Source organism: Pristiophorus japonicus, chromosome 2 (assembly GCF_044704955.1).
Source record: "Pristiophorus japonicus isolate sPriJap1 chromosome 2, sPriJap1.hap1, whole genome shotgun sequence".
NCBI lineage: Eukaryota > Metazoa > Chordata > Chondrichthyes > Pristiophoridae > Pristiophorus > Pristiophorus japonicus.
In genome coordinates, this window is record NC_091978.1 from 3,844,321 (window position 1) to 3,868,526 (window position 24,206).

Here is a 24,206-nt window from a genome sequence, read left to right on the forward strand (position 1 = left end):
CTCTCAATTTCTCCCCAATTACTTTAAATCTATGCCCCCTGGTTGTTGACCCCTCTGCCAAGGGAAACAGGTCCTTCCTATCCACTATATCCAGGCCCCTCATAATTTTATACACCTCAATCAGGTCTCCCCTCAGCCTCGTCTGTTCCAAAGAAAACAGATCCAGCATCTCCAATCTTTTCTCATTGCCAGAATTCTCCGGTCCCAGGCAATATTCTTGTAAATCTCCTCTGCACCCTTTCCAGTGCAATCACATCTTTCCTGTAATGCAGTGACCAGAACTGCACGCAGTACTCCAGCTGTGGCCTAACCAGTGTTTTATTCAGCAGGAGCGGCAAGAGATTGTGGAGTGACGTGATCAGGGCCCAGGAGAGGTGTGAGTTCGGGGCCTAGAAGAGCCGAGGGCACAGGGGCAGCACGGACCAGCCCACACTGCGATGTGTGTGCGCACTAGGTCTGTGTAGCAGAGCAGGTCTCCAGTCGTCCTGGTTAACCCTTGCCACTGGACCAAGACCTCGCTCTGTCAAGCCCATGTGGTGGCTGGTGTGCAACGGCCACCACACGTTAAAAAAATCTATGCACAGGCATCTTCCACCCTTCAGGATGTAGGTCAGGATCTGGAATATTATGTCCTTCATTGAAACACCTGTGAACTCATCCCTTTTTGGCGTGGAAGCAAGTCATCCTCGATACGAGGGACCGGCTATGATAATGATGATGATGTTTTATACAGTTCAAGCATAACCTCCTTGCTCTTGTATTCCATGACTCGACTAGTAAAGGCACATATTCCATATGCCTTCTTAACCACCTTATCTACCTGGCCTGCTACCTTCGGGGATCTGTGGGCCTGCACTCTAAGGTGCCTTTGTTCCTCTACACTTCTCAGTGTCCTACCATTTAATGCTTATTCCCTTGCCTTGTTAGACCTCCCCAAATACATTACCTCACACTTATCCGGATTGAATTCCATTTGCCACTGTTCTGCCCACCTGACCAGTACATTGATATCTTCCTGCAGTCTACAGCTTTCTTCTTCATTATCAACCACACAGTCTATTTTAGTATCATCTGCTAACTTCTCAATCATACCCCCTACATTCAAGCCTAAATCAATGATATATACCGCAAAAAGCAAGGGACCCAGCTCTGAGCCCTGCGGAACCCCACTGGAAACATCCTTCCAGTCACAAGAACACCATCAACCATTACCCCTTGCTTCCTGCCTCTGAGCCAATTTTGGAGCCAACTTGCCACTTTGCCCTGGATCCTATGGGCTTTTACTTTCATGACCAGTCTGCCATGTGGGACCTTGATTAATCTATAGTCTTTCCAAATGAAGATTTATCCTGTCCCTCAGGATTTTTTCCAATAATTTCCCACCCACAGGTTAGGCTGACTGGCCTGTAATTATTCAGTCTATCCCTTTCTCCATTTTTAAATAAAGGTACAACATTAGCAGTCCTCCAGAACTCTGGCATCACATCTGTAGCCAGAGAGCACTGGAAGATGGTGATCAGAGCCTCCGCTATTTCCTCTTTTGCTTCTCTTAACAACCTGGAATACATTTCATCCGGGCCTGGGATTTATCCACTTTCAAAGCTGCTCAACCCCTTAAATAAGTATTGTGTACAATTTTGGTCTCCCTACCTAAGGAAGGATACACTGCCATAGAGGGAGTGCAACGTTGGTTCAACAGACGGATTCCTGGGATGGGGGGGATTGTCCTATGAGGAGAGATTGAGTAGACCAGGCCTGTACTAGCGGCACCCCACTAATAACTAGTGGGGTGCCGCAGGGATCAATGCTGGGACCCCAACTATTTACAATCTATATTAATAACTTGGAAGAAGGGACTGAGTGTAATGTAGCCAAGCTTGCTGACGATACAAAGATGGGAGGAAAAGCAATGTGTGAGGAGGACACAAAAAATCTGCAAAAAGACATAGACAGGCTAAGTGAGTGGACAAAAATTTGGCAGATGGAGTATAATGTTGGAAAGTGTGAGGTCATACACTTTGGTAGAAAAAAAATCAAAGAGCAAGTCATTATTTAAATGAATAAAGATTGCAAGTACAGCGAGACCTGGGGGTACTTGTGCATGAAACACAAAAGGTTAGTATGCAGGTAAAGCAAGTGATCAGGAAGGCCAATGGAATCTTGGCCTTTATTACAAAGGGGATGGAATTTAAAAGCAGGAAAGTCTTGCTACAGTTATACAGGGTATTGGTGAGGCCACACCTGGAATACTGCGTGCAGTTTTGGTTTCCATATTTACGAAAAGATATACTTGCTTTGGAGGCAGTTCAGAGAGGTTCACTTGGTTGATTCCAGGGATGAGGGGGTTGACTTATGAAGAAAGGTTGAGTAGGTTGGGCCTCTACTCATTGAAATTCAGAAGATTGAGAGGTGATCTTATCGAAACATATAAGATTATGAGGGGGCTTGACAAGGTGGATGCAGAGAGAATGTTTCCACTGATGGGGGAGACTAGAACTAGAGGGCATAATCTTAGAATAAGGGGCCGCCCATTTAAAACTGAGATGAGGAGAAATTTATTTTCTCAGAGGGTTGTAAATCTGTGGAATTTGCTGCCTCAGAGAGCTGTGGAAGCTGGGACATTGAATAAATTTAAGACAGAGATAGACAGTTTCTTACCCGATAAGGGAATAAGGGGTTATGGGGAGCGGGCGGGGAAGTGGAGCTGAGTCCATGATCAGATCAGCCATGATCGTATTAAATGGTGGAGCAGGCTCGAGGGGCCATATGGCCTACTCCTGCTCCTATTTCTTATGTTCTTATGTTCTTATATTCTCTAGAGTTTACAAGAATAAGAGGTGATCTCATTGAAACATGGAACATTTTTACAGGGCTTGACAGGGTAGATGCAGGGAGGATGTTTCCCTGGGCTGGGGAGTCTAGAACCAGGGGTCACAGTCTCAGAATAAAGGGTCAGCCATTTGGGATTGAGAAGAGGAGAAACTTCACCCAGAGGGTGGTGAATCTCTGGAATTCTCTGCCCCAGAGGACTGTGGAGCTCAGTCTTTGAATATATTCAAGACAGAAATCGATAGACTTTTGGATATTAGGGGAAGCATGGGATAAGGGAACAGTGCCGGGAAGTGGAGTGGAGGTAAAAGATGATCCATGATCTCATTAAATGGCGGAGCAGGCTCGAGGGGCCGAATGGCCTACTCCTGCTGCTCCTAATTTTTATGCAAGTTAGTTAAATACGATTTGCCTTTACCAAATCCTTGCTGGCTTTTCTTAATTAATCCTTAGTCCAAGTGACTGTTAATTCGGGACAAAGTTATAATTTCAAAATGCTTCCCCACTACTGAGGTTAAACTGACGGCCTGTAGTTGCTGGGTTTATCTTTACTCCCTTCCTGGTCAGTACCTCTGCGATTTCCGCCTTAACTTCCCTCAGCTTCCGAGGATGAATCCCATCTGGTGACGTCTCTGCTTTAAGTACAGCCAGCCTTTCTCGCACCTCCTCTTGATCAATTTTTATCCAATCAAGTGTCTCCACTACCTCCTCCTTCACTCTGTCTATGGCACTCTTCCTTGGTGAAAACAAATGCAAAGTCCTCATTTAGTCCCTCAGCCACACCCTCTGCCTCCATGTGTAGGTCTCCATTCTGGTCCCTAATCCCCCCTCCCCCCCCACACCCTTACTACCCGTTTACTATTTATATGCCTATAGAAGACTTTTGGATTCCTTTTTATTGTTAGTTGCCATTCTATTCTCATATCCTCTCTGCCCCTCTGATTTCCTTTTTCATTTCCCCTCTGAATCTTCCACATTCAGACTGGTTTTCACTTGTATTCTCAACCGCTCATCTGTCATATGCCCCTTTTTCTGCTTCATCTTCCTCTCTATCTCTTTCATCATCCAGAGAGCCCTGACTTTAGTTGCCTCCTCTTTCCCCCGCGTGGGAATGTACTTTGACTTCACACAAATCATAAGAACATAAGAATTAGGAGCAGGAGTCAGCCATTCAATGAGATCATGGCTGATCTTCTGCCTCAACTCCACTTGCCTGCACTATCCCCATATCCCTTGATTCCCTCAATATCTAAAAATCTATCGATCAACTCCTCTTTATTGGAATCATCTGCTCTTTAAAGGCAGCCCATTGTTCGATTACAGTTTTGCCTGTCAACCTTTGATTCCACTTTACCCATTTACCCAGGCCAGATCCATTCTCTGTCCACCTAAATTAGCTTCCCTCCAATTAAGTATTTGGTGATTGTGCAATCCAGCAGCACTTAAGGACACCTTCCTTTTTTTTTTATAAATTCGTAGCCAATCGTTTCCAATTCTTTGTCAAGTCACAAACGCCAGAGGTCACCCTGCACCAGTCAAGGATCACTCTGCGCCAATGCTCTTAGCCAAAAGGCCTAGAGCCACTGCACCGTTCCTGGAAGTACTGCAATACCAGGTTCGTGCCATGGAGGTGGATGGGTCAGGTCCCCCACACACCTCCGTGGAGGTGGATGGGTCAAGCCATCCCACCCACCTCCTGCTGAAGATTGAGAGTAGACTGATGGGGCGGTAATTGGCCGGATTGGATTTGTCCTGCTCTTTGTGGACAGGACACACCTGGGCAGTTCTCCACATTGTCGGACAGATGCCAGTGCTGTATCTGGACTGGAACAGCTTGGCTCGAGGCTAGTTCTGGAGCACAAGATCGATAGCTGGGATGTTGTCGGGGCCCACAGCCTTTGCTGGATCCGGTGCACTCAGCTGTTACTTGCTATCACATGGAATGAATCGGATTGGTTGAAGACTGGCCTCTGTGAAGTCGAGATGGATCATCCACTGGGCACTTCCGGCTGAAGATGGTTGTAAACACTTCAGCCTTGTCTGTTGCACTCACGTACCGGGCTCTGCCATCATTGAGGATGGGGATAGTCAAGGAGCCTCCTCCTCCCGTTAGTTGTTTAATGGTCCACCACCATTCACCACTGGATGTGGCAGGACTGCAGAGCTTTGATTGGATCCGTTGATTGAGGGATTAGCTCGGTCCACAGCATGCTGCTTGCCTGGAGCTGACATGAGTGGCCTCGAGCAACCAAAACCATCTTCTTTTGTGCGAGGTATGACTCCAGCCAGTGCAAAGTTTTCCCCCTGATCCCCGTACCCACTCCCTGCATCAGTGGTACATTACTGTATGTCTGATCTATATGTTGAGTCAAAATCCTCAAACTCCCTCCCTAACAGCGCAATGGCAGTACCTTCATCATATGGACCGCAGCGGTTCAACGAGGCGGCTCACCAACAGAAATTAAGGATGGGCAATAAATTCTCACCGTGCCCGCGACAACCACATCTCTTGAACGAACATGTATTCAACCAGAATTGTAACCCATGTATAATCTGACCTAAGTTGTACACTGTGAGTACACTGACCATTAGGTGGTGAACTTGTGGGAGACACTCCTAACCTAGACCTTCAGATATAAAAGGGTAAGCTCCACCCACTTCCTTCACTTGAGTGCTATGAAATAAAGGACAGGTCACAGACTGACCTTCTCTCAAGCATGGGCCTCGTGTGCATTTATACTGTATAGTAAGGACGTATCAATGGCGACAAGAAACTGGGATTTAAACCACGCGAGCATGGCCACTAGCAGAACAGACGAGAGGTACTGTGTTAAGGAATGGTTGGGACAGAGATTCAACATTGTTAAAGCAGCACACAGTGCTCCGGGCAATAACAGGGCCAGCCAGTCCCTGATGGGTATCAAACAGTTCGAAAAGTTGTGGGCGTCCAAGGCCAGGAGGCCAAAATTATTGCCGATTGACGCACAGCTACGGACTTACACAAAGCAGATCATTCCAGTGCTAGGCAGATCCACGGTAGTCATGACCCACAAAGATTCGGAGAACAGACTGCCACTCTGGATTGTCCCAGGGGACGGTCCCGCACTACTGGGGAGGAGTTGGCTTGCTGTCATGAACTGGAAATGGGGCGATGTCAATGCAATTTCCTCTGTGGAGCGAGTATCATGCTCACAGAATCTTGACAAATCTGACTCATTATTTCAACCCGGCATTGGCACTTTCATGGGGGCCAAGGTAGTGACTCACATAAACCCGGACTCCAGGCCAGTACACCACAAGACAAGAGCGGTGCCGTACGTGATGCGGGAAAAGATAGAAGGCGAATTGGACCGCCTGCTGAGGGAAGGCATCATCTCGCCAGTCGAATTCAGTGACTGGGCGAGCCCGATTGTGCCGGTGCTCAAGGCGGATGGGTCAGTCAGGATATGTGGCGATTACAAGGCCACCATCAATCGGGTGTCACTCCAAGACCAGTACCCGCTACCGAGAGCGGAGGACCTCTTTGCGACGCTATCCGATGGCAAACTTTTTTCAAAATTGGACCTGACCTCAGCTTACATGACCCAGGAGCTGGTGAGTGAGTCGAAGAAGCTGACCACCATCACGACACACAAGGGGTTGTTTGAGTACAACAGATGTCCATTCGGGATTCGCTCGGCCGCCGCGATCTTCCAACGAAACATGGAAAGCCTCCTCAAATCGATTCCAGGGACGGTGGTTTTTCAGGACGACATCCTCATTACGGGTTACGATACTGAAAAACACCTCCACAACCTGGAGGAGGTGCTACGCAGACTGGACCTGGTAGGGCTGCGACTGAAAAAGGCGAAGTGCATCTTCCTAGCTCCTGAGATAGAATTCCTGGGGATGAGGGTAGCAGCAGACGGGATCAGCCCTACTGCGTCCAAGACGGAAGCGATCCAGAGAGCACCCAGACCCCATAACACGACGGAGCTGCGTTCATTCCTGGGGCTCCTGAACTATTTTGGTAACTTTCTTCCCAAATTGAGCACACTGCTAGAGCCGCTACACGTGCTCCTACGCAAAGGTCACGAATGGGTCTGGGGGGACAGCCAGGAAAGGGCTTTTAATAGAGCACGCAATTTGTTATGTTCCAACAATCTGTTAACGCTATATGACCCATGTAAGAAACTTGTGTTAACGTGCGATGCGTCGTCCTATGGTGTCGGGTGTGTGTTGCAGCATGTCAATGCCAAGGGTCAGTTACAGCCGGTAGCTTATGCCTCCAGAAGTCTGTCCCAGGCAGAAAGGGGCTACGGGATGGTAGAAAAGGAGTATATGCGGTAAAGAAAATGCACCAGTACCTGTTTGGCAGGAAATTTGAGCTGGAGACAGATCACAAACCCCTAATGTCCCTTTTGGCCAACAACAAGGCCATAAATGCAAACGCATCGGCCCGCATACAGAGGTGGGCACTCACGTTAGCCGCCTATGACTACACAATTCGGCACAGACCGGGCACCGAAAACTGCGCCGATGCACTCAGCAGGCTCCCAGTAGCTACCACTGAGGGGGCTACCGAGCATGCTGCTGAGATGGTCATGGCTGTTGAAGCTTTCGGAAGCGAAGGCTCACCCGTGACAGCCCGTCAGATTAAAGTCTGGACAAATAGAGACCCACTATTGTCTCTAGTCAAGAAATGTGTCCTGAATGGGGACTGGGCAGCCACGTACAGGGCATGCCCTGAGAAATTTAAACCATTTCACAGGCGCAAGGTTGAACTCTCGATTCAGGCCGATTGCTTACTGTGGGGAAACCGCGTAGTCATGCCCCAGATGGGAAGAGAAGTGTTCATCAGAGAACTCCACAATGAGCACCCAGGCATTGTCACGATGAAGGCAATTGCCAGGTCACACGTTTGGTGGCCAGGGATAGACGCAGATCTGGAACTTTGTGTTCGCAGATGCAACACATGTGCCCAGCTGGGCAATGCGCCCAGGGAAGCCCCCCTTAGCCCCTGGCCATGGCCTGCCAAGCATTGGTCACGCATCCATGTGGACTATACAGGTACTTTCATGGGAAAAATGTTTTTGGTTGTTGTAGACGCCTATTCCAAATGGATCGAGTGTGACATTTTAAATTCAAGCACAACCTCTGCCACGGTCGAAGGTCTACGGGCAATGTTCGCCGCCCACGGTCTACCGGACATCTTGGTCAGCGACAATGGCCCATGCTTCACAAGCACTGAATTCCAGGACTTCATGGCAGGCAATGGAATTAACCATGTTAGAACGGCACCGTTCAAGCCGGCCTCAAACGGCCAGGCAGAACGAGCAGTGCAGATAATCAAACAGGGGATGCTCAGAATCCAAAGGGGTTCCCTACAAAGCCGCTTATCACGCCTCCTGTTGGCCTATAGATCCCGACCACACTCGCTCACAGGGGTTCCACCCGCAGAGCTGCTAATGAAAAGGATGTTCAAAACCCAGTTATCCCTTATACACCCCGCCGTGAAAGAAATTGTCGAGAGCAGGCACCAGTCACAATATCACTACCATGACAGGAATGCGAGGGCGCAACGTATTGATGTAAATGACCCTGTTTTTGTCCTCAACTACGCTGCAGGGCCCAAATGGCTCGCAGGCACTGTGATTGCCAAAGAGGGAAATAGGATTCTGATAGTTAAACTTACCAATGGACAAATCTGCCGCAAACATGTGGATCAAACAAAAAGGAGGTTCAGCAACCCCATAGAAGAAGCAAAGGAAGAACACGATGTAGAGTTCACTCCACCACAGGTGACCGAAACATGAACCAAAGGGAGGAGAGCCCAGTCACTGTGGGCAGTCCGGACAGGCCTGAGGCACCGCAAACAGCAGAAACTCAGGCCAGCGCCCAACAACCGGAGCCCCAACTCAGGCGCTCTACAAGGGAGCGTAAACCACCAGAGAGACGCAACCTGTGATCCAAATAGGACTTTGTGTGGGGGGAGGTGATGTCATGTATTCAACCAGCATTGTAACCTATGTATAATCTGACCTCAGTTGTCCACTGTGGGAACACTGACCACTAGGTGGTGAACTTGTGGGAGACACTCCTAACCTAGACCTTCCGATATAAAAGGGGAAGCTCCACCCACTTCCTTCACTTGAGTGCTATGAAATAAAGGACAGGTCACAGACTGACCTTTTCTCAAGCATGGGCCTCGTGTGCATTTATACTGTATAGCAAGGACGTATCATGCACAACTCAGCAAGGTTACTTCGCCAGCACCTCCCTGCAGCCTTTTATCACTGAGCTTCATTGTGAACGCCAGGCTCCAATATCCCCTCCATCCTAACTTGCCACCATTACTCACAATCTTGGAATTCCCTACCACATTGGGAACACCATCATCACAAGTACTGTCGAGGTTGCACGAGGTCCGTCAACACTAACAGGACAACGAGGGATGAGCAATAAATGCAGCCTCACCGTGGCACCAACGTCCCGAGAACAAATTAAATGATGGCTCCCCTGCCCACCTTCCTGTTCAGAGCCCATTCCCCACCGATAGCCCCCCTGCCCAAATCCACCTTGCCAATCCTGACCAGAGCCCTCCTTGGATCCCTTACCCAGATATCACCTGCATAGTCCTTCTACCCTCCACCCACTGCTGCCATGTCCTCCCCGCACAGCTGCCCAGTCTGCCCACCCCACACACCCACCTAGTCCGTCCCCACACACACCCACCCCTGCCCACCACACACACACCACCCACACAAACCCACCCACCCCTGCCCATTCCACCCATACACACCCACCCACCCCTGCCCATCCCACCCACACACACCCACCCACCCCTGCCCACTCCCCCCCCCACACACGCACACCACCCCTGCCCATCCCACACACCCACCCACCCCTACCCATCCCACCCACACACACACCCACCCACCCCTGCCCATCCCACACACACACACCCACCCACCCCTGCCCATTCCACCCCCACACACCCACCCACCCACCCCTGCCCACCACACACACACACACACACACACCTGCCCAATCCCCCCCCCCCCCGCCCCACACACCCGCCCACTACCCCATCCCTCCCCTCCACCTGTTCAAGTCCCCACCCACACCCGCCCAATTGCCCCCCTCCACACCCGTCCACACACACCACCCCTGCCCAGCCGCCCCCACCTTACCTGAAGGCTCAGCGCGATCTGGCGGATGTAGAGCAGGTTCAGGTCCTCCATGATCCGGATCGTCTCGTCCATTTCTGGCGGTACCGGGCCGCTCACTCCCCCCCTCCCACAGTCCGCGACATCTCCCCGGGACACCGCTCACTCCGGACACCGCTTACTCCCTGCTCCGGACACTGCTCACTCCCTGCCCCGGGACAGCGGTCACTCCGGACACCGCTCACTCCCCGCCCCGGGACACCGCTCACTCCCCGCCCCGGGACACCGCTTACTCCCTGCTCCGGACACTGCTCACTCCCTGCCCCGGGACAGCGGTCACTCCCTGCTCCGGGTCACCGCTCACTCCCTGCCCCGGGACAGCGGTCACTCCCCACCCCGGGACAGCGGTCACTCGGGACACCGCTTACTCCCTGCTCCGGGTCACCGCTCACTCCCTGCCCCGGGACAGCGGTCACTCGGGACACCGCTTACTCCCTGCTCCGGAACAGCGGTCACTCCGGACACCGTTTACTCCCTGCTCCGGACACCGCTCACTCCCTGCTCCGTGACAGCGGTCACTCCGGACACCGCTCACTCCCTGCTCCGGGAGCTCTTCGCTGGGATCCCGGACCTCAGGCAACGTTTAAATGTGCTGAGCAGCTCGCAGTATAGCTGCAGTCCCCCCCAGCCCAGTATAGCTTCGGTGCCCCCCAGCCCAGTATAACTGCAGTCCCCCCCAGCCCAGTATAGCTGCAGTCTCCCCTAGCCCAGTATAACTCCAGTGCCCCCCCAGCCCAGTATAGCTTCAGTGCCCCCCAGCCCAGTATAACTGCAGTCCCTCCCAGCCCAGTATAGCTTCGGTGCCCCCCAGCCCAGTATAACTGCAGTCCCCCCCAGCCCAGTATAGCTGCAGTCTCCCCTAGCCCAGTATAACTCCAGTGCCCCCCCAGCCCAGTATAGCTTCAGTCCCTCCCAGCCCAGTATAGCTGCAGTCTCCCCTAGCCCAGTATAGCTCCAGTCCTCCCCAGCCCAGTATAACTGCAGCCCGGCTCCAGTGCAGTGCGGCAGTTGCAGTCCAGCCCGGCCCGGCCCGGCCCCAGGACGCGCCTCCCACACACATTCATTCTCTGCCAGCTCCGCATTCTTCGCTCACAGGAAGCCAGCTGTCTGAATGCTGCCTCTCTCTCGCAGCCCCTCACCCTGCTGCTGCCAGAGGCCCTTTGGCTCACAGGGACATTGCACACACACAAGTTCCATTCAGCTCAGCTCTTCCGCTAAATGCACCAAGTGTTTCGGCTCAAGTAGTTTCTACCTCACTCAGAATGTAAAGTTCGACTTCTGTCGACTCGAGATTCACATACACGATGAAGTTTAGGGACAAAGTTAACAGAGCACGCCTAGTCAGAGGGCAAGTAGCAGAATGGATGACGACAAGGCTGTAAGACAGAAAGCAGAGAGTAGGGGTAAGGGGTAGCCATTCAAAGTGGCAGAAGGTAGGAATGGGGACCCACAAGGATCATAGAATCATAAGAACATAATAAATAGGAGCAGGAGTAGGCCGTACGGCCCCTCGAGCCTGCTCCGCCATTCAATAGCTTGGTTGATCTGATCATAGAAACATAGAAAATAGGTGCAGGTGTCAGCCCTTCGAGCCTGCACCACCATTCAATATGATCACGGCTGATCATTCCCTCAGTACCCCTTTCCTGCTTTCTCTCCATACCCCTTGGTCCCTTTAGCTGCAAGGGCCATATCTAACTTCCTCTTGAATATATCCAATGAATATATCACGGACTTGTTATATATGCAGACTATAGATATACTCTCTGTGTAGTCACTGTATAGTTGCATAAGATGGAGACTTGTTTACCTGATGTACTATCAATAAGGTTTACACTGTGTATATACTATGCTGGCACCACTAGAGGGTGCAACTGGTGGAGACCGGGGTTTCCTGCCCCTGTGGCAGAGGCTGTATAAAAGGCTGCCCCACCATGCTTGTGCCTCACTCTGGAGTTACGAATAAAGGACCAAGGTCACTGCAGTTTGAGTACAACACATTGCCTCGTAGAGTCATTCGTAAGTACATTACAGACATAATAGGACTCAGCTCCACTTCCCCGCCCGCTCCCCATAACCCCTTATCCCCTTATCGTTTAAGAAACTATTTCTGTCTTAAATTTATTCAATGTCCCAGCTTCCACAGCTCTCTGAGGCAGCGAATTCCCCAGATTTACAACCCTCTGAGAAAAGAAATGTCTCCTCACCTCTGTTTTAAATGGGTGGCCCCTTATTCTAAGATCGTGCTCCCTAGTTCTAGTCTCCCCCATCAGTGGAAACATTCTCTCTGCATCAACATTGTCAAGACCCCTCATAATCTTATACACTTCGATAAGATCGCCTCTCATTCTTCTGAATTCCAATGTGTAGAGGCCCAACTTACTCAACCTTTCCTCATAAGTCAACACCATCATCCCCGGGATCAACCGAGTGAACCTTCTTTGAACTGCCTCCAAAACAAGTATATCCTTTTGTAAATATGGAAACCAAAACTGTACGCAGTATTCCAGGTGTGGCCTCACCAATACCCTGTATAACTGTAGCAAGACTTCCCTGCTTTTATACTCCATCCCCTTTGCAATAAAGGCCAAGATACCATTGGCCTTCCTGATCACTTGCTGTACCTACATACTAACCTTTTGTGTTTCATGCACAAGTACCCCCAGGTCCTGCTGTACTGCAGCATTTTGCAATCTTTCTCCATTTAAATAATAACTTGCTCTTTGATTTGTTCTACCAAAGTGCATGACCTCACACTTTCCAACATTATACTCCCATCTGCCAAATTTTTGCCCACTCACTTAGCCTGTCTATGTCCTTTTGCAGATTTTTTGTGTCCTTCTCACACATTGCTTTTCCTCCCATCTTTGTATCATCAGCAAACTTGGCTACGTTACACTCAGTCCCTTCTTCCAAGTTGTTAATATAGATTGTAAATACTTGGGGTCCCAGCACTGATCCCTGCGGCACCCCACTATTTACTGGTTGCCAACCAGAGAATGAATCATTTATCTCGAATCATAGAAATGTACAGCACGGAAGGAGGCCATTTCGGCCCATCGTGTCTGTGCCGGCCGACCAAGAGCTACCCAGCCTAATCCCACTTTCCAGCTCTTGGCCCATAGCCCTGTAGGTTACGGCACTTCAAGTGTACATCCAAGTACTGTTTAAATGTGGTGAGGGTTTCTGCCTCCACCAACCTTTCAGGCAGTGAGTTCCAGACCCCCACCACCCTCTGCGTGAAGACATTTCCCCTGATATCTCCTCTAAATCTCCTACCAATTACGATAAATCTATACCCCCTGATTGTTGACCCCTCTGCTAAGGGAAACAAGCCCTTCCTATCCACTCTATCCAGGCCCCTCTTTATTTTATACACCTCAATCACGTCTCCCCTCAGCCTCCTCTGTTCCAAATAAAACAGACCCAATATCTCCAATCTTTCCTCATAGCCAAAATTCTCCAGTCCAGGCAACATTGCAAATCTCCTCTGCACCCTTTCCAGTGCAATCACATCTTTCCTGTAATGTGGTGACCAGAACTGCACACAGTACTCCAGCTGTGGCCTAACCAGTGTTTTATACAGTTCAAGCATAACCTCCTTGTTCTTGTATTCTATGCCTCGACTCATAAAGGCAAGTATTCCATATGCCTTCTTCACCACTTTATCTACATGGCCTGCTACATTCAGGGATCTGTGGACCCCTTTGTTCCTCTACACTTTTCAATGTGGTACCATTTAATGTGTATTCCCTTGTGTTATGTCTCAAATAAAACAATGTGACTGAATATTGTAGACTTGAGTAAGTGTGACATTAATCTCTTTATTCTGACTCTCGAGTGCTGGCACAGCATGGGAGGCCTGCTTATATACAGTGCTCCCAAGGGATGCTGGGATCTCTTGGGACTCCAACAGATGCGCCCTCTGGTGGCGGTAGAATGCTGGTTACAAGGTGTTGCATACATAACATCATTCTCCGCCCCCCAAAGTCAATAGTACACTTATTTACAGGGTGAGATGATCTGGGGCTTTCCGCTCCCTCGTCGCTTGTCTCGGTGCAAACACAGGTGCAGGTGAGTTGGTTGGGCCTTCGCTGGGCTGCTGTGCAGCTGGCCTTGCTGGGCTGCTGGGGATGATGAGTTCAGCTTCATGGTCAACCGTGATGTTGGTTGCCACTTGTGTGTGTTGGAGGGTCGAAGTTGGTGGTGTCCTTTTCAGGTTGCTTGTGGCTGTCTGTGAATCGCAGTTTGGTTTGGTCCAAATGCTTTCTGCAAATTAGTCCATTTGCAAGTTTGACCTTGAACACCCGACTCCCTTCTTTGGCTACGACAGTGTCAGTCAGCCATTTGGGACCATGTCCCTAGTTGAGTACATATACAGGGACATTGACTTCAATATCGCATGACAAATTTGCACAATCATGGTACATGCTTTGTTGATGCCGCCTGCCCTCGACATGATCATGGAGATCAGGGTGGACTAGAGAGAGCCTTGTTTTGAGCGCCCTTTTCATGAGCAGCTCGGTAGGGGGAGCCCTGGTGAGCGAGTGGGGTCTTGTGCGGTAGCTGAGCAGGATTCGGGACAGGCGGGTCTGCAGGGAGCCTTCCGACATGCGTTTCAAGCTTTACTTGATGGTTTGTGTCATGTATTCAACCAGCATTGTAACCCATGTATAAATTGACCTAAGTTGTACACCGTGAGTACACTGACCACTAGGTGGTGAACTTGTGGGAGACACTCCTAACCTGGACCTTCAGATAAAAAAGGGGAAGCTCCTCCCACTTCCTGCACTTGAGAGCTAAGGAATAAAGGACAGGTCACAGACTGACCTCTCAAGCATGGGCCTCGTGTGCATTTATACTGTATAGTAAGGACATATCAATGGCGACAAGAAACTAGGATTTAAACCACGCGAGCATGGCCACTAGCAGAACAGACGAGAGGTACTGTGTTAAGGAATGGTTGGGACAGAGATTCAACATTGTTAAAGCAGCACACAGTTCTCCAGGCAGACAGGGGCAGTCAGGCATGCCCCAACATGTAGTCGAACCCAGAGGGGGAGTTCGACAGAGACAATGACAAGCTGAACGGCGATTCATGCCATTGCAAGGGACAATGCGGCCAGTAATGGGGCCATCAACACCTGTTAATGGCGCACTCAAGGACAGTCACAGGGGCAGTCAGGGACGATCGACTGGCAAGGGACCTTTTGATTCCAACAACAGCTCATGCTGGAGGCATGGAGGCACACACTCAGCCGGAGTTTGCAGAGATGAGCAAAATACCTGCAGAAATTGCAGAAATGAACGCTGGGGGAAATCGCTGGAAGCTGAAGTTCAGCGACTTCATGTGGAGCACGTATACAGTTCATACACCAGGACACCACCGATAATGATGAAAGTGCTCCTCAATGGCATCCCAGTATCAATGGAGTTAGACATGGGGGCCAGCCAGTCCCTGATGGGTATCAAACAGTTCGAAAAGTTGTGGACGTCCAAGGCCAGGAGGCCAAAATTATCGCCGATTGACGCACAGCTACGGACTTACACAAAACAGATCATTCCGGTGCTAGGCAGCGCCACGGTAGTCGTGACCCACAAAGATTCGGAGAACAGGTTGCCACTCTGTATTGTCCCAGGGGACGGTCCCGCACTACTGGGGAGGAGTTGGCTTGCTGTCATGAACTGGAAATGGAGCGATGTCAATGCAATTTCCTCTGTGGAGCGAGTATCATGCTCACAGATCCTGGACAAATTTGACTCATTATTTCAACTCGGCATTGGCACTTTCATGGGGGCCAAGGTAGTGATTCACATAAACCCGGACGCCAGGCCAGTACACCACAAGGCCAGAGCGGTGCCGTACGTGATGCGGGAAAAGATAGAAGGCGAATTGGACCACCTGCTGAGGGAAGGCATCATCTCGCCAGTCGAATTCAGTGACTGGGCGAGCCCGATTGTGCCGGTGCTCAAGGCGGATGGGTCGGTCAGGATATGTGGCGATGACAAGGCCACCATCAATCGGGTGTCACTCCAAGACCAGTACCCGCTACCGAGAGCGGAGGACCTCTTTGCGACGCTATCCGGTGGCAAACTTTTTTCAAAATTGGACCTGACCTCAGCTTACATGACCCAGGAGCTGGCGAGTGAGTCGAAGAAGCTGACCACCATCACGACACACAAGGGGTTGTTTGAGTACATCAGCTGTCCGTTCAGGATTCGCTCGGCCGCCGCGATCTTCCAACGAAATATGGAAAGCCTCCTCAAGTCGATTCCAAGAACAATGGTTTTTCAGGATGACATCTTCATTACGGGTTACGATACTGAAGAACACCTCCACAACCTGGAGGAGGTGCTATGCAGACTGGACCGGGTAGGGCTGCGACTGAAAAAGGCGAAGTGCGTCTTCCTAGCTCCAAAGGTAGAATTCCTGGGGATGAGGGTAGCAGCAGATGGGATCAGCCCTACTGCGTCCAAGACGGAAGCGATCCAGGGAGCACCCAGACCCCGTAACACGATGGAGCTGCGTTCATTCCTGGGGCTCCTGAACTATTTTGGTAACTTTCTTCCCAAATTGAGCACGCTGCTAGAGCCGCTACACGTGCTCCTACGCAAAGGTCGTGAATGGGTCTGGGGGGACAGCCAGGAAAGGGCTTTTAATAGAGCACGCAATTTGTTATGTTCCAACAATCTGTTAACGCTATATGACCCATGTAAGAAACTTGTGTTAACGTGCGATGCGTCGTCCTATGGTGTCGGATGTGTGTTGCAGCATGTCAATGCCAAGGGTCAGTTACAGCCGGTAGCTTATGCCTCCAGAAGTCTGTCCCAGGCAGAAAGGGGCTACGGGATGGTAGAAAAGGAGGCGCTCGCATGTGTATATGCGTTAAAGAAAATGCACCTGTACCTGTTTGGCAGGAAATTTGAGCTGGAGACAGATCACAAACCCCTAATGTCCCTTTTGGCCGACAACAAGGCCATAAATGCAAACGCATCGGCCCTATACAGAGGTGGGCACTCACGTTAGCCGCCTATGACTACACAATTCGGCACAGACCGGGCACCGAAAACTGCGCCGATGCACTCAGCAGGTTCCCACTAGCCACCACTGAGGGGGCTACCAAGCATGGTGCTGAGATGGTCATGGCTGTTGAAGCTTTCGGAAGCGAAGGCTCACCCGTGACAGCCCGTCAGATTAAAGCCTGGACAAATAGAGACCCGCTATTGTCTCTAGTCAAGAAATGTGTCCTGAATAGGGACTGGGCATCCACAAACAGGGCATGCCCTGAGGAATTTAAACCATTTCACAGGCGCAAGGATGAACTCTCGATTTAGGCAGACTGCCTACTGTGGGGAAACCGCGTAGTCATGCCCCAGATGGGCAGAGAGGTGTTCATCAGAGAATTCCACAATGAGCACCCAGGCATTGTCACGATGAAGGCAATTGCCAGGTCACACGTTTGGTGGCCAGGGATAGACGCAGATCTGGAACTTTGTGTTTGCAGGTGCAACACGTGTGCCCAGCTGGGCAATGCGCCCAGGGAAGCCCCCCTTAGCCCCTGGCCATGGCCCGCCAAGCCTTGGTCACGCATCCATGTGGACTATGCAGATCCTTTCATGGGGAAAAGATTGTCGTAGACGCCTACTCCAAATAGATCGAGTGTGACATTTTAAATTCAAGCACATCCTCTGCCACGGTAGAAAGTCTACGGGCAATGTTCGCCGCCCACGGTCTACCGGACATCTTGGTCAGCGACAATGGCCCGTGCTTCACAAGCACTGAATTCCAGGACTTCATGGCAGGCAATGGAATTAACCATGTTAGAACGGCACCGTTCAAGCCGGCCTCAAACGGCCAGGCAGAACGAGCAGTGCAGATAATCAAACAGGGGATCAGAATTCAAGGGGGTTCCCTACAAAGCCGCTTATCACGCCTCCTGTTGGCCTATAGATCCCGACCACACTCGCTCACAGGGGTTCCACCCGCAGAGCTGCTAATGAAAAGGATGTTCAAAACCCAGTTATCCCTTATACACCCCACCATGAAAGAAATTGTCGAGAGCAGGCGCCAGTCACAATATGACTACCATGACAGGAATGCGAGGGCGCGATGTATTGATGTAAATTATCCTGTTTTTGTCCTCAACTACACTGCAGGGCCCAAATGGCTCGCAAGCACTGTGGTTGCCAAAGAAGGAACTAGGATTCTGGTAGTTAAACTTACCAATGGATAAATCTGCTGCAAACATGTGGATCAAACAAAAAGGAGGTTCAGCAACCCCATAGAAGAAGCAGAGGAAGGACACGATGTAGAGTTCACTCCACCACAGGTGACCGAACACCGGAACCAAAGGGAGCAGAGCCCAGTCACTGTGGGCAGTCCGGACAGGCCTGAGGCACCGCAAACAGCAGACACTCAGGCCAGCGCCCAACAACTGGAGCCCCAACTCAGGCGCTCTACAAGGGAGCGTAAACCACCAGAGAGACTCAACCTGTGATCCCAATAAGACTTTGAGGGGGGAGGTGATGTCATGTATTTAACCAGCATTGTAACCCATGTATAAACTGACCTAAGTTGTACACCGTGAGAACACTGACCACTAGGTGGTGAACTTGTGGGAGACACTCCTAACCTAGACCTTCAGATATAAAAGGGGAAGCTCCACCCACTTCCTGCACTTGCGTGCTAAGGAATAAAGGACAGGTCACAGGCTGACCTTCTCTCAAGCATGGGCCTCGTGTGCAATTATACTGTATAGTAAGGACGTATCAGTTTGGATTTCTCGTTCTACCTGGCCGTTAGATGCGGGCTTGAATGGGGCAGATGTGATGTGCTTGATCCCATTGCGGGTCATGAATTCCTTGAATTCAGCGCTGGTGAAGCACGGCCCATTGTCGCTGACAAGGACATCAGGCAGGCCGTGCGTGGCAAACATGGCTCGTAGGCTTTCGATGGTGGCAGTGGACGTGCTTACAGACATTATTACACACTCAATCCATTTTGAATCAGCCTCCACAACAACCAAAAACACTTTGTCTAGAAATGGGCCAGCAAAGTCAACGTGCATCCTAGACCACGGTTTGGAGGGCCATGACTACAAACTTAGCGGTGCCTCCCTGGGTGCATTGCTCAGTTGAGAGCAAGTGTTGCATTGGCGCACACAAGACTCCAAATCTGAGTTGATGCCAGGCCACCACACATGGGATCTAGCTATAGCTTTCATCATTACTATGCCTGGGTGGGTACTGTGTAGGTCGCATATGAACATTTCCCTGCCTTTCTTAGCCAAAACCATGCGATTACCCCACAAAAGACAGTCCGCCTGTATGGACATTTTGTCTTTGCACTGCTGGAATGGCTTGATCTCTTCATGCATCTCTGCTGGGATACTGGACCAGCTCCCATGGAGGACACAGTTTTTTTACAAGGGACAGTAAAGGATCCTGGCTGGTCCAGGTCCTGATCTGGCGGGCCGTAACCGGTGACTTTTCATTTTCAAATGAATCCATCACCAAGAGCAAGTCTGCAGGCTGTGCCATTTCCACCCCCGATGGTGGGCAATGGTAGCCGAGTGAGAGCATCAGCGCAGTTCTCTTTGCCTGGCCTGTGGCGAATTACATAGTTATCGCCTTTGAGAACCAGAACAATCGGACTGGTCCGCTTGTTGAACTCAACCGGCGCGATGATGCCCTCTCGTTGCAGCCTGTCCAGCTCGATCTCTACTTTCTCTCGCATTATGTATGGCACCGCATGTGCCTTGTGGTGGATGGGTCATGTACCGGGAACCAAGTGGATCTGCACCTTCGCTCCAGAGAAACTTCCGATGCCTGCCTCAAACAACGATGGGAACTTGCTCAAAACCTGGCCACATGAGGCGTCGTCGACAGACGAAAGCGCTCAGATGTTGTCCCAGTTCCAGCGGATTTTTCCCAGCCATCTTCTGCTGAGCAGTGTGGGGCATCTCCTGGTATAATCCATAGTGTTAGTTCGTGCACCGCTCCATCATAGGAGACTTTTACTGCTGCACTGCCAATTACAGGGATCAGCTCTTTAGTGTAAGTTCTCAGCTTGGTATGAATAATGCTCAGCTTGGGCCTTTGTACCTTGTTAGAAAAATAGAAATATAGAAAATAGGTGCAGGAGTAGGCCATTCGGCCCTTCGAGCCTGCACCGCCATTCAATGAGTTCATGGCTGAACATGCAACTTCAGTACCCTACCCCTGCTTTCTCTCCATACCCCTTGATCCCCCAAGTAGTAAGGACTTCATCGAACTCCTTTTTGAATATATTTAGTGAATTGGCCTCAACAACTTTCTGTGGTAGAGAATTCCACAGGTTCACCACTCTCTGGGTGAAGAAGTTTCTCCTCATCTCGGTCCTAAATGGCTTACCCCTTATCCTTAGACTATGGCCCCTGGTTCTGGACTTCCCCAATATTGGGAACATTCTTCCTGCATCTAACCTGTCTAAACCCATCAGAATTTTAAACGTTTCTATGAGATCCCCTCTCACTCTTCTGAACTCCAGTGAATACAAGCCCAGTTGATCCAGTCTTTCTTGATAGGTCAGTCCCGCCATCCCGGGAATCAGTCTGGTGAACCTTCGCTGCACTCCCTCAATAGCAAGAATGTCCTTCCTCAAGTTAGGAGACCATAACTGTATACAATACTCCAGGTGTGGCCTCACCAAGGCCCTGTACAACTGTAGTAACACCTCCCTGCCCCTGTACTCAAATCCCCTCGCTATGAAGGCCAACATGCCATTTGCTTTCTTAACCGCCTGCTGTACCTGCATGCCAACCTTCAATGACTGATGTACCATGACACCCAGGTCTCGTTGCACCTCCCCTTTTCCTAATCTGTCACCATTCAGATAATAGTCTGTCTCTCTGTTTTTACCACCAAAGTGGATAACCTCACATTTATCCACATTATACTTCATCTGCCATGCATTTGCCCACTCACCTAACCTATTCAAGTCACTCTGCAGCCTAATAGCATCCTCCTCGCAGCTCACACTGCCACTCAACTTAGTGTCATCCGCAAATTTGGAGATGCTACATTTAATCCCCTCGTCTAAATCATTAATGTACAGTGTAAACAGCTGGGGCCCCAGCACAGAATCTTGCGGTACCCCACTAGTCACTGCCTGCCATTCTGAAAAGTACCCATTTACTCCTACTCTTTGCTTCCTGTCTGCCAACCAGTTCTCAATCCACGTCAGCACACTACCCCCAATCCCATGTGCTTTAACATTGCACATTAATCTCTTGTGTGGGACCTTGTCGAAAGCCTTCTGAAAGTCCAAATATACCACATCAACTGGTTCTCCCTTGTCCACTCTGCTGGAAACATCCTCTAAAAATTCCAGAAGATTTGTCAAGCATGATTTCCCTTTCACAAATCCATGCTGACTTGGACCTATCATGTCACCTCTTTCCAAATGCGCTGCTATGACATCCTTAATAATTGATTCCATCATTTTACTCACAAGCGATGTCAGGCTGACCGGTCTATAATTCCCTGTCTTCTCTCTCCCTCCTTTTTTAAAAAGTGGGGTTACATTGGTTACCCTCCACTCCATAGGAACTGATCCAGAGTCTATGGAATGTCGGAAAATGACTGTCAATGCATCCGCTATTTCCAAGGCCACCTCCTTAAGTACTCTGGGATGCAGACCATCAGGCCCTGGGGATTTATCAGCCTTCAATCCCATCAATTTCCCCAACACAATTTCCTGACTAATAAGGATTTCCCTCAGTTCCTCCTTCTTACTAGACCCTCTGACCCCTTTTATATCCGGAAGGTTGTTTGTGTCCTCCTTCGTGAATACCGAACCAAAGTACTTGTTCAATTGGTCTGCCATTTCTTTGTTCCCTGTTATGACTTCCTCTGATTCTGACTGCAGGGGACCTATGTTTGTCTTTACTAAACTTTTTCTCTTTACATATCTATGGAAGCTTTTGCAGTCCATCTTAATTTTCTCTGCAAGCTTCTTCTCGTACTCTATTTTCCTTGCCCTAATCAAACCCTTTCTCCTCCTCTGCTGAGTTCTAAATTTCTCCCAGTCCCCGGGTTCGCTGCTATTTCTGGCCAATTTGTATGCCACTTCCTTGGCTTTAATACTATCCCTGATTTCCCTTGATAGCCACGGTTGAGCCACCTTCCCTTTTTTATTTTTACGCCAGACAGGGATGTACAATTGTTGCAGTTCATCCATGCGGTCTCTAAATGTCTGCCATTGCCCATCCACTGTCAACACCTTAAGTATCATTCACCAATCTATCCTAGCCAATTCACGCCTCATACCTTCAAAGTTACCCTTTAAGTTCTGGATTAACTGTTTCATTCTCCATCCTAATGTAGAATTCCACCATATTATGGTCACTCTTCCCCAAGGGGCCTCGCACAATGAGATTGCTAATTAATCTTCTCTCATTACACAACACCCAGTCTAAGATGGCCTCCCCCCTAGTTGGTTCCTTGACATATTGGTCTAGAAAACCATTCTTTATGCACTCCAGGAAATCCTCCTCCCCCGTATTGCTTCCAGTTTGGTTAGCCCAATCTATGTGCATATTAAAATCACCCATGATAACTGCTGCACCTTCATTGCATGCACCCCTAATTTCCTGTTCGATGCCCTCCCTAACATTATTACTACTGTTTGGAGGTCTGTACACAACTCCCACTAACGTTTTTTGCCCTTTGGCGTTCTGCAGCTCTATCCATATAGATTCCACATCATCCAAGCTAATGTCCTTCCTAACTATTGCATTAATCTCCTCTTTAACCAGCTACCCCGCCTCCTTTTCCTTTTATTCTATCCTTCCTGAATGTTGAATATCCTTGTATGTTGAGTTCCCAGCCCTGATCATCCTGGAGCCACGTTTCTGTAATCTCAATCATATCACAACTGTTAACATCTATTTGCACAGTTATTTCATCCAACTTATTATGGATATTCCTTGCATTAAGAGACAAAGCCTTCAGGCTTGTTTTTTTTAACACCCTTTGTCCTTTTAGAATTATGATGTAGTGTGGCCCTTTTTGTTTCTTGCCTTTGTTTACTCTGCCTTCCACTATTGCTTTTTATCTTTCTACCATCTTTTTCTGACTCCACATTACTTCGCCCTGTTTCGCTGCATAAGTTCCCATCCCCCTGCCATATTAGTTTAAACACTCCCGAACTGCATTAGCAAATGTTAACCCCAGGACATCAGTTCCAGTCCTGCCCAAGTGCAGACCGTCCCTTTTGTACAGGTCCCACTTCCCCCAGAATTGGTTCCAATGTGCCAGGAATTTGAATCCATCCCTCTTGCACCACTGCTCAAGCCACGTATTTATTCTAACTATCCTGCTACCTCTACTCTGATTAGCACGTGGCACCAGTATCAATCCAGAGATTACTATCTTTGAGGTCCTACTTTTTAATTTAACTCCTGGCTCCCTAAATTCGGCTTGTAGGACCTCTTCCCGCTTCTTACCTATATCGTTGGTACCTACATGTACCACGACAACTGGCTGTTCACCCTCCCTCTCCAGAATGCTCTGCAGCTGCTCCGAGACCCTTGCACCAGGGAGGCAACATACCATCCTGGAGTCTCGGTTGCGGCCGCAGAAACTCCTATCTGTTCCCCTTACAATAGAGTCCCCTATCACTATCGCTCTCCCACTCTTTTTCCCGCCCTTCTGTGCAGCAGAGCCACCCATGGTGCCATGAACCTGGCTGCTGGTGCCTTCCCCTGGTAAATCATCTCCCCCAACAGTATCCAAAACGGTATCTCTGTTTCGGAGGGAGATGACCGCAGGGGACTCCTGCACTACCTTCCTGCTCTTGCCTTGTCTCTTGGTCACCCATTCACTATCTGTCCTAACTCTTGCCTGCGGTGTGACCAACTCACTAAATGTGCTATCCACAACATTCTCAGCATCGCGCATGCTCCAGAGTGAGTCCATCCGCAGCTCCAGTGCCGTCATGCGGTCTGTCAGGAGCTGCAGCTGGACACACTTCCTGCACACATCGTAGTCAGGGACACTGGACGTGTCCCTGACTTCCCACATAGCACAGGGGGAGCATGACATGGGTCCGAGCTCTCCTGCCATGACTTAACCTTTAAATTAATTTACTTAAGAAAATTTACTTCAACACCAAACAGCTACTTAGTA

At 49.8% G+C, this 24,206-nt stretch overlaps 1 protein-coding gene across 1 annotated transcript in view; it reads right to left on the reverse strand.

The window, feature by feature from the left end:
- LOC139229272 (rhotekin-like) overlaps window positions 1-10,097 on the reverse strand; it is a 193,507-nt gene extending 183,410 nt beyond the window's left edge. Inside the window, exon 1 of the mRNA XM_070860935.1 lies at window positions 10,002-10,097. Within this exon, the coding sequence (XP_070717036.1) occupies window positions 10,002-10,073 (72 nt within the window). The 5' untranslated portion in view covers window positions 10,074-10,097. The remainder of the gene's footprint in view (window positions 1-10,001) is intronic.
- Window positions 10,098-24,206: the final 14,109 nt, after the last annotated feature.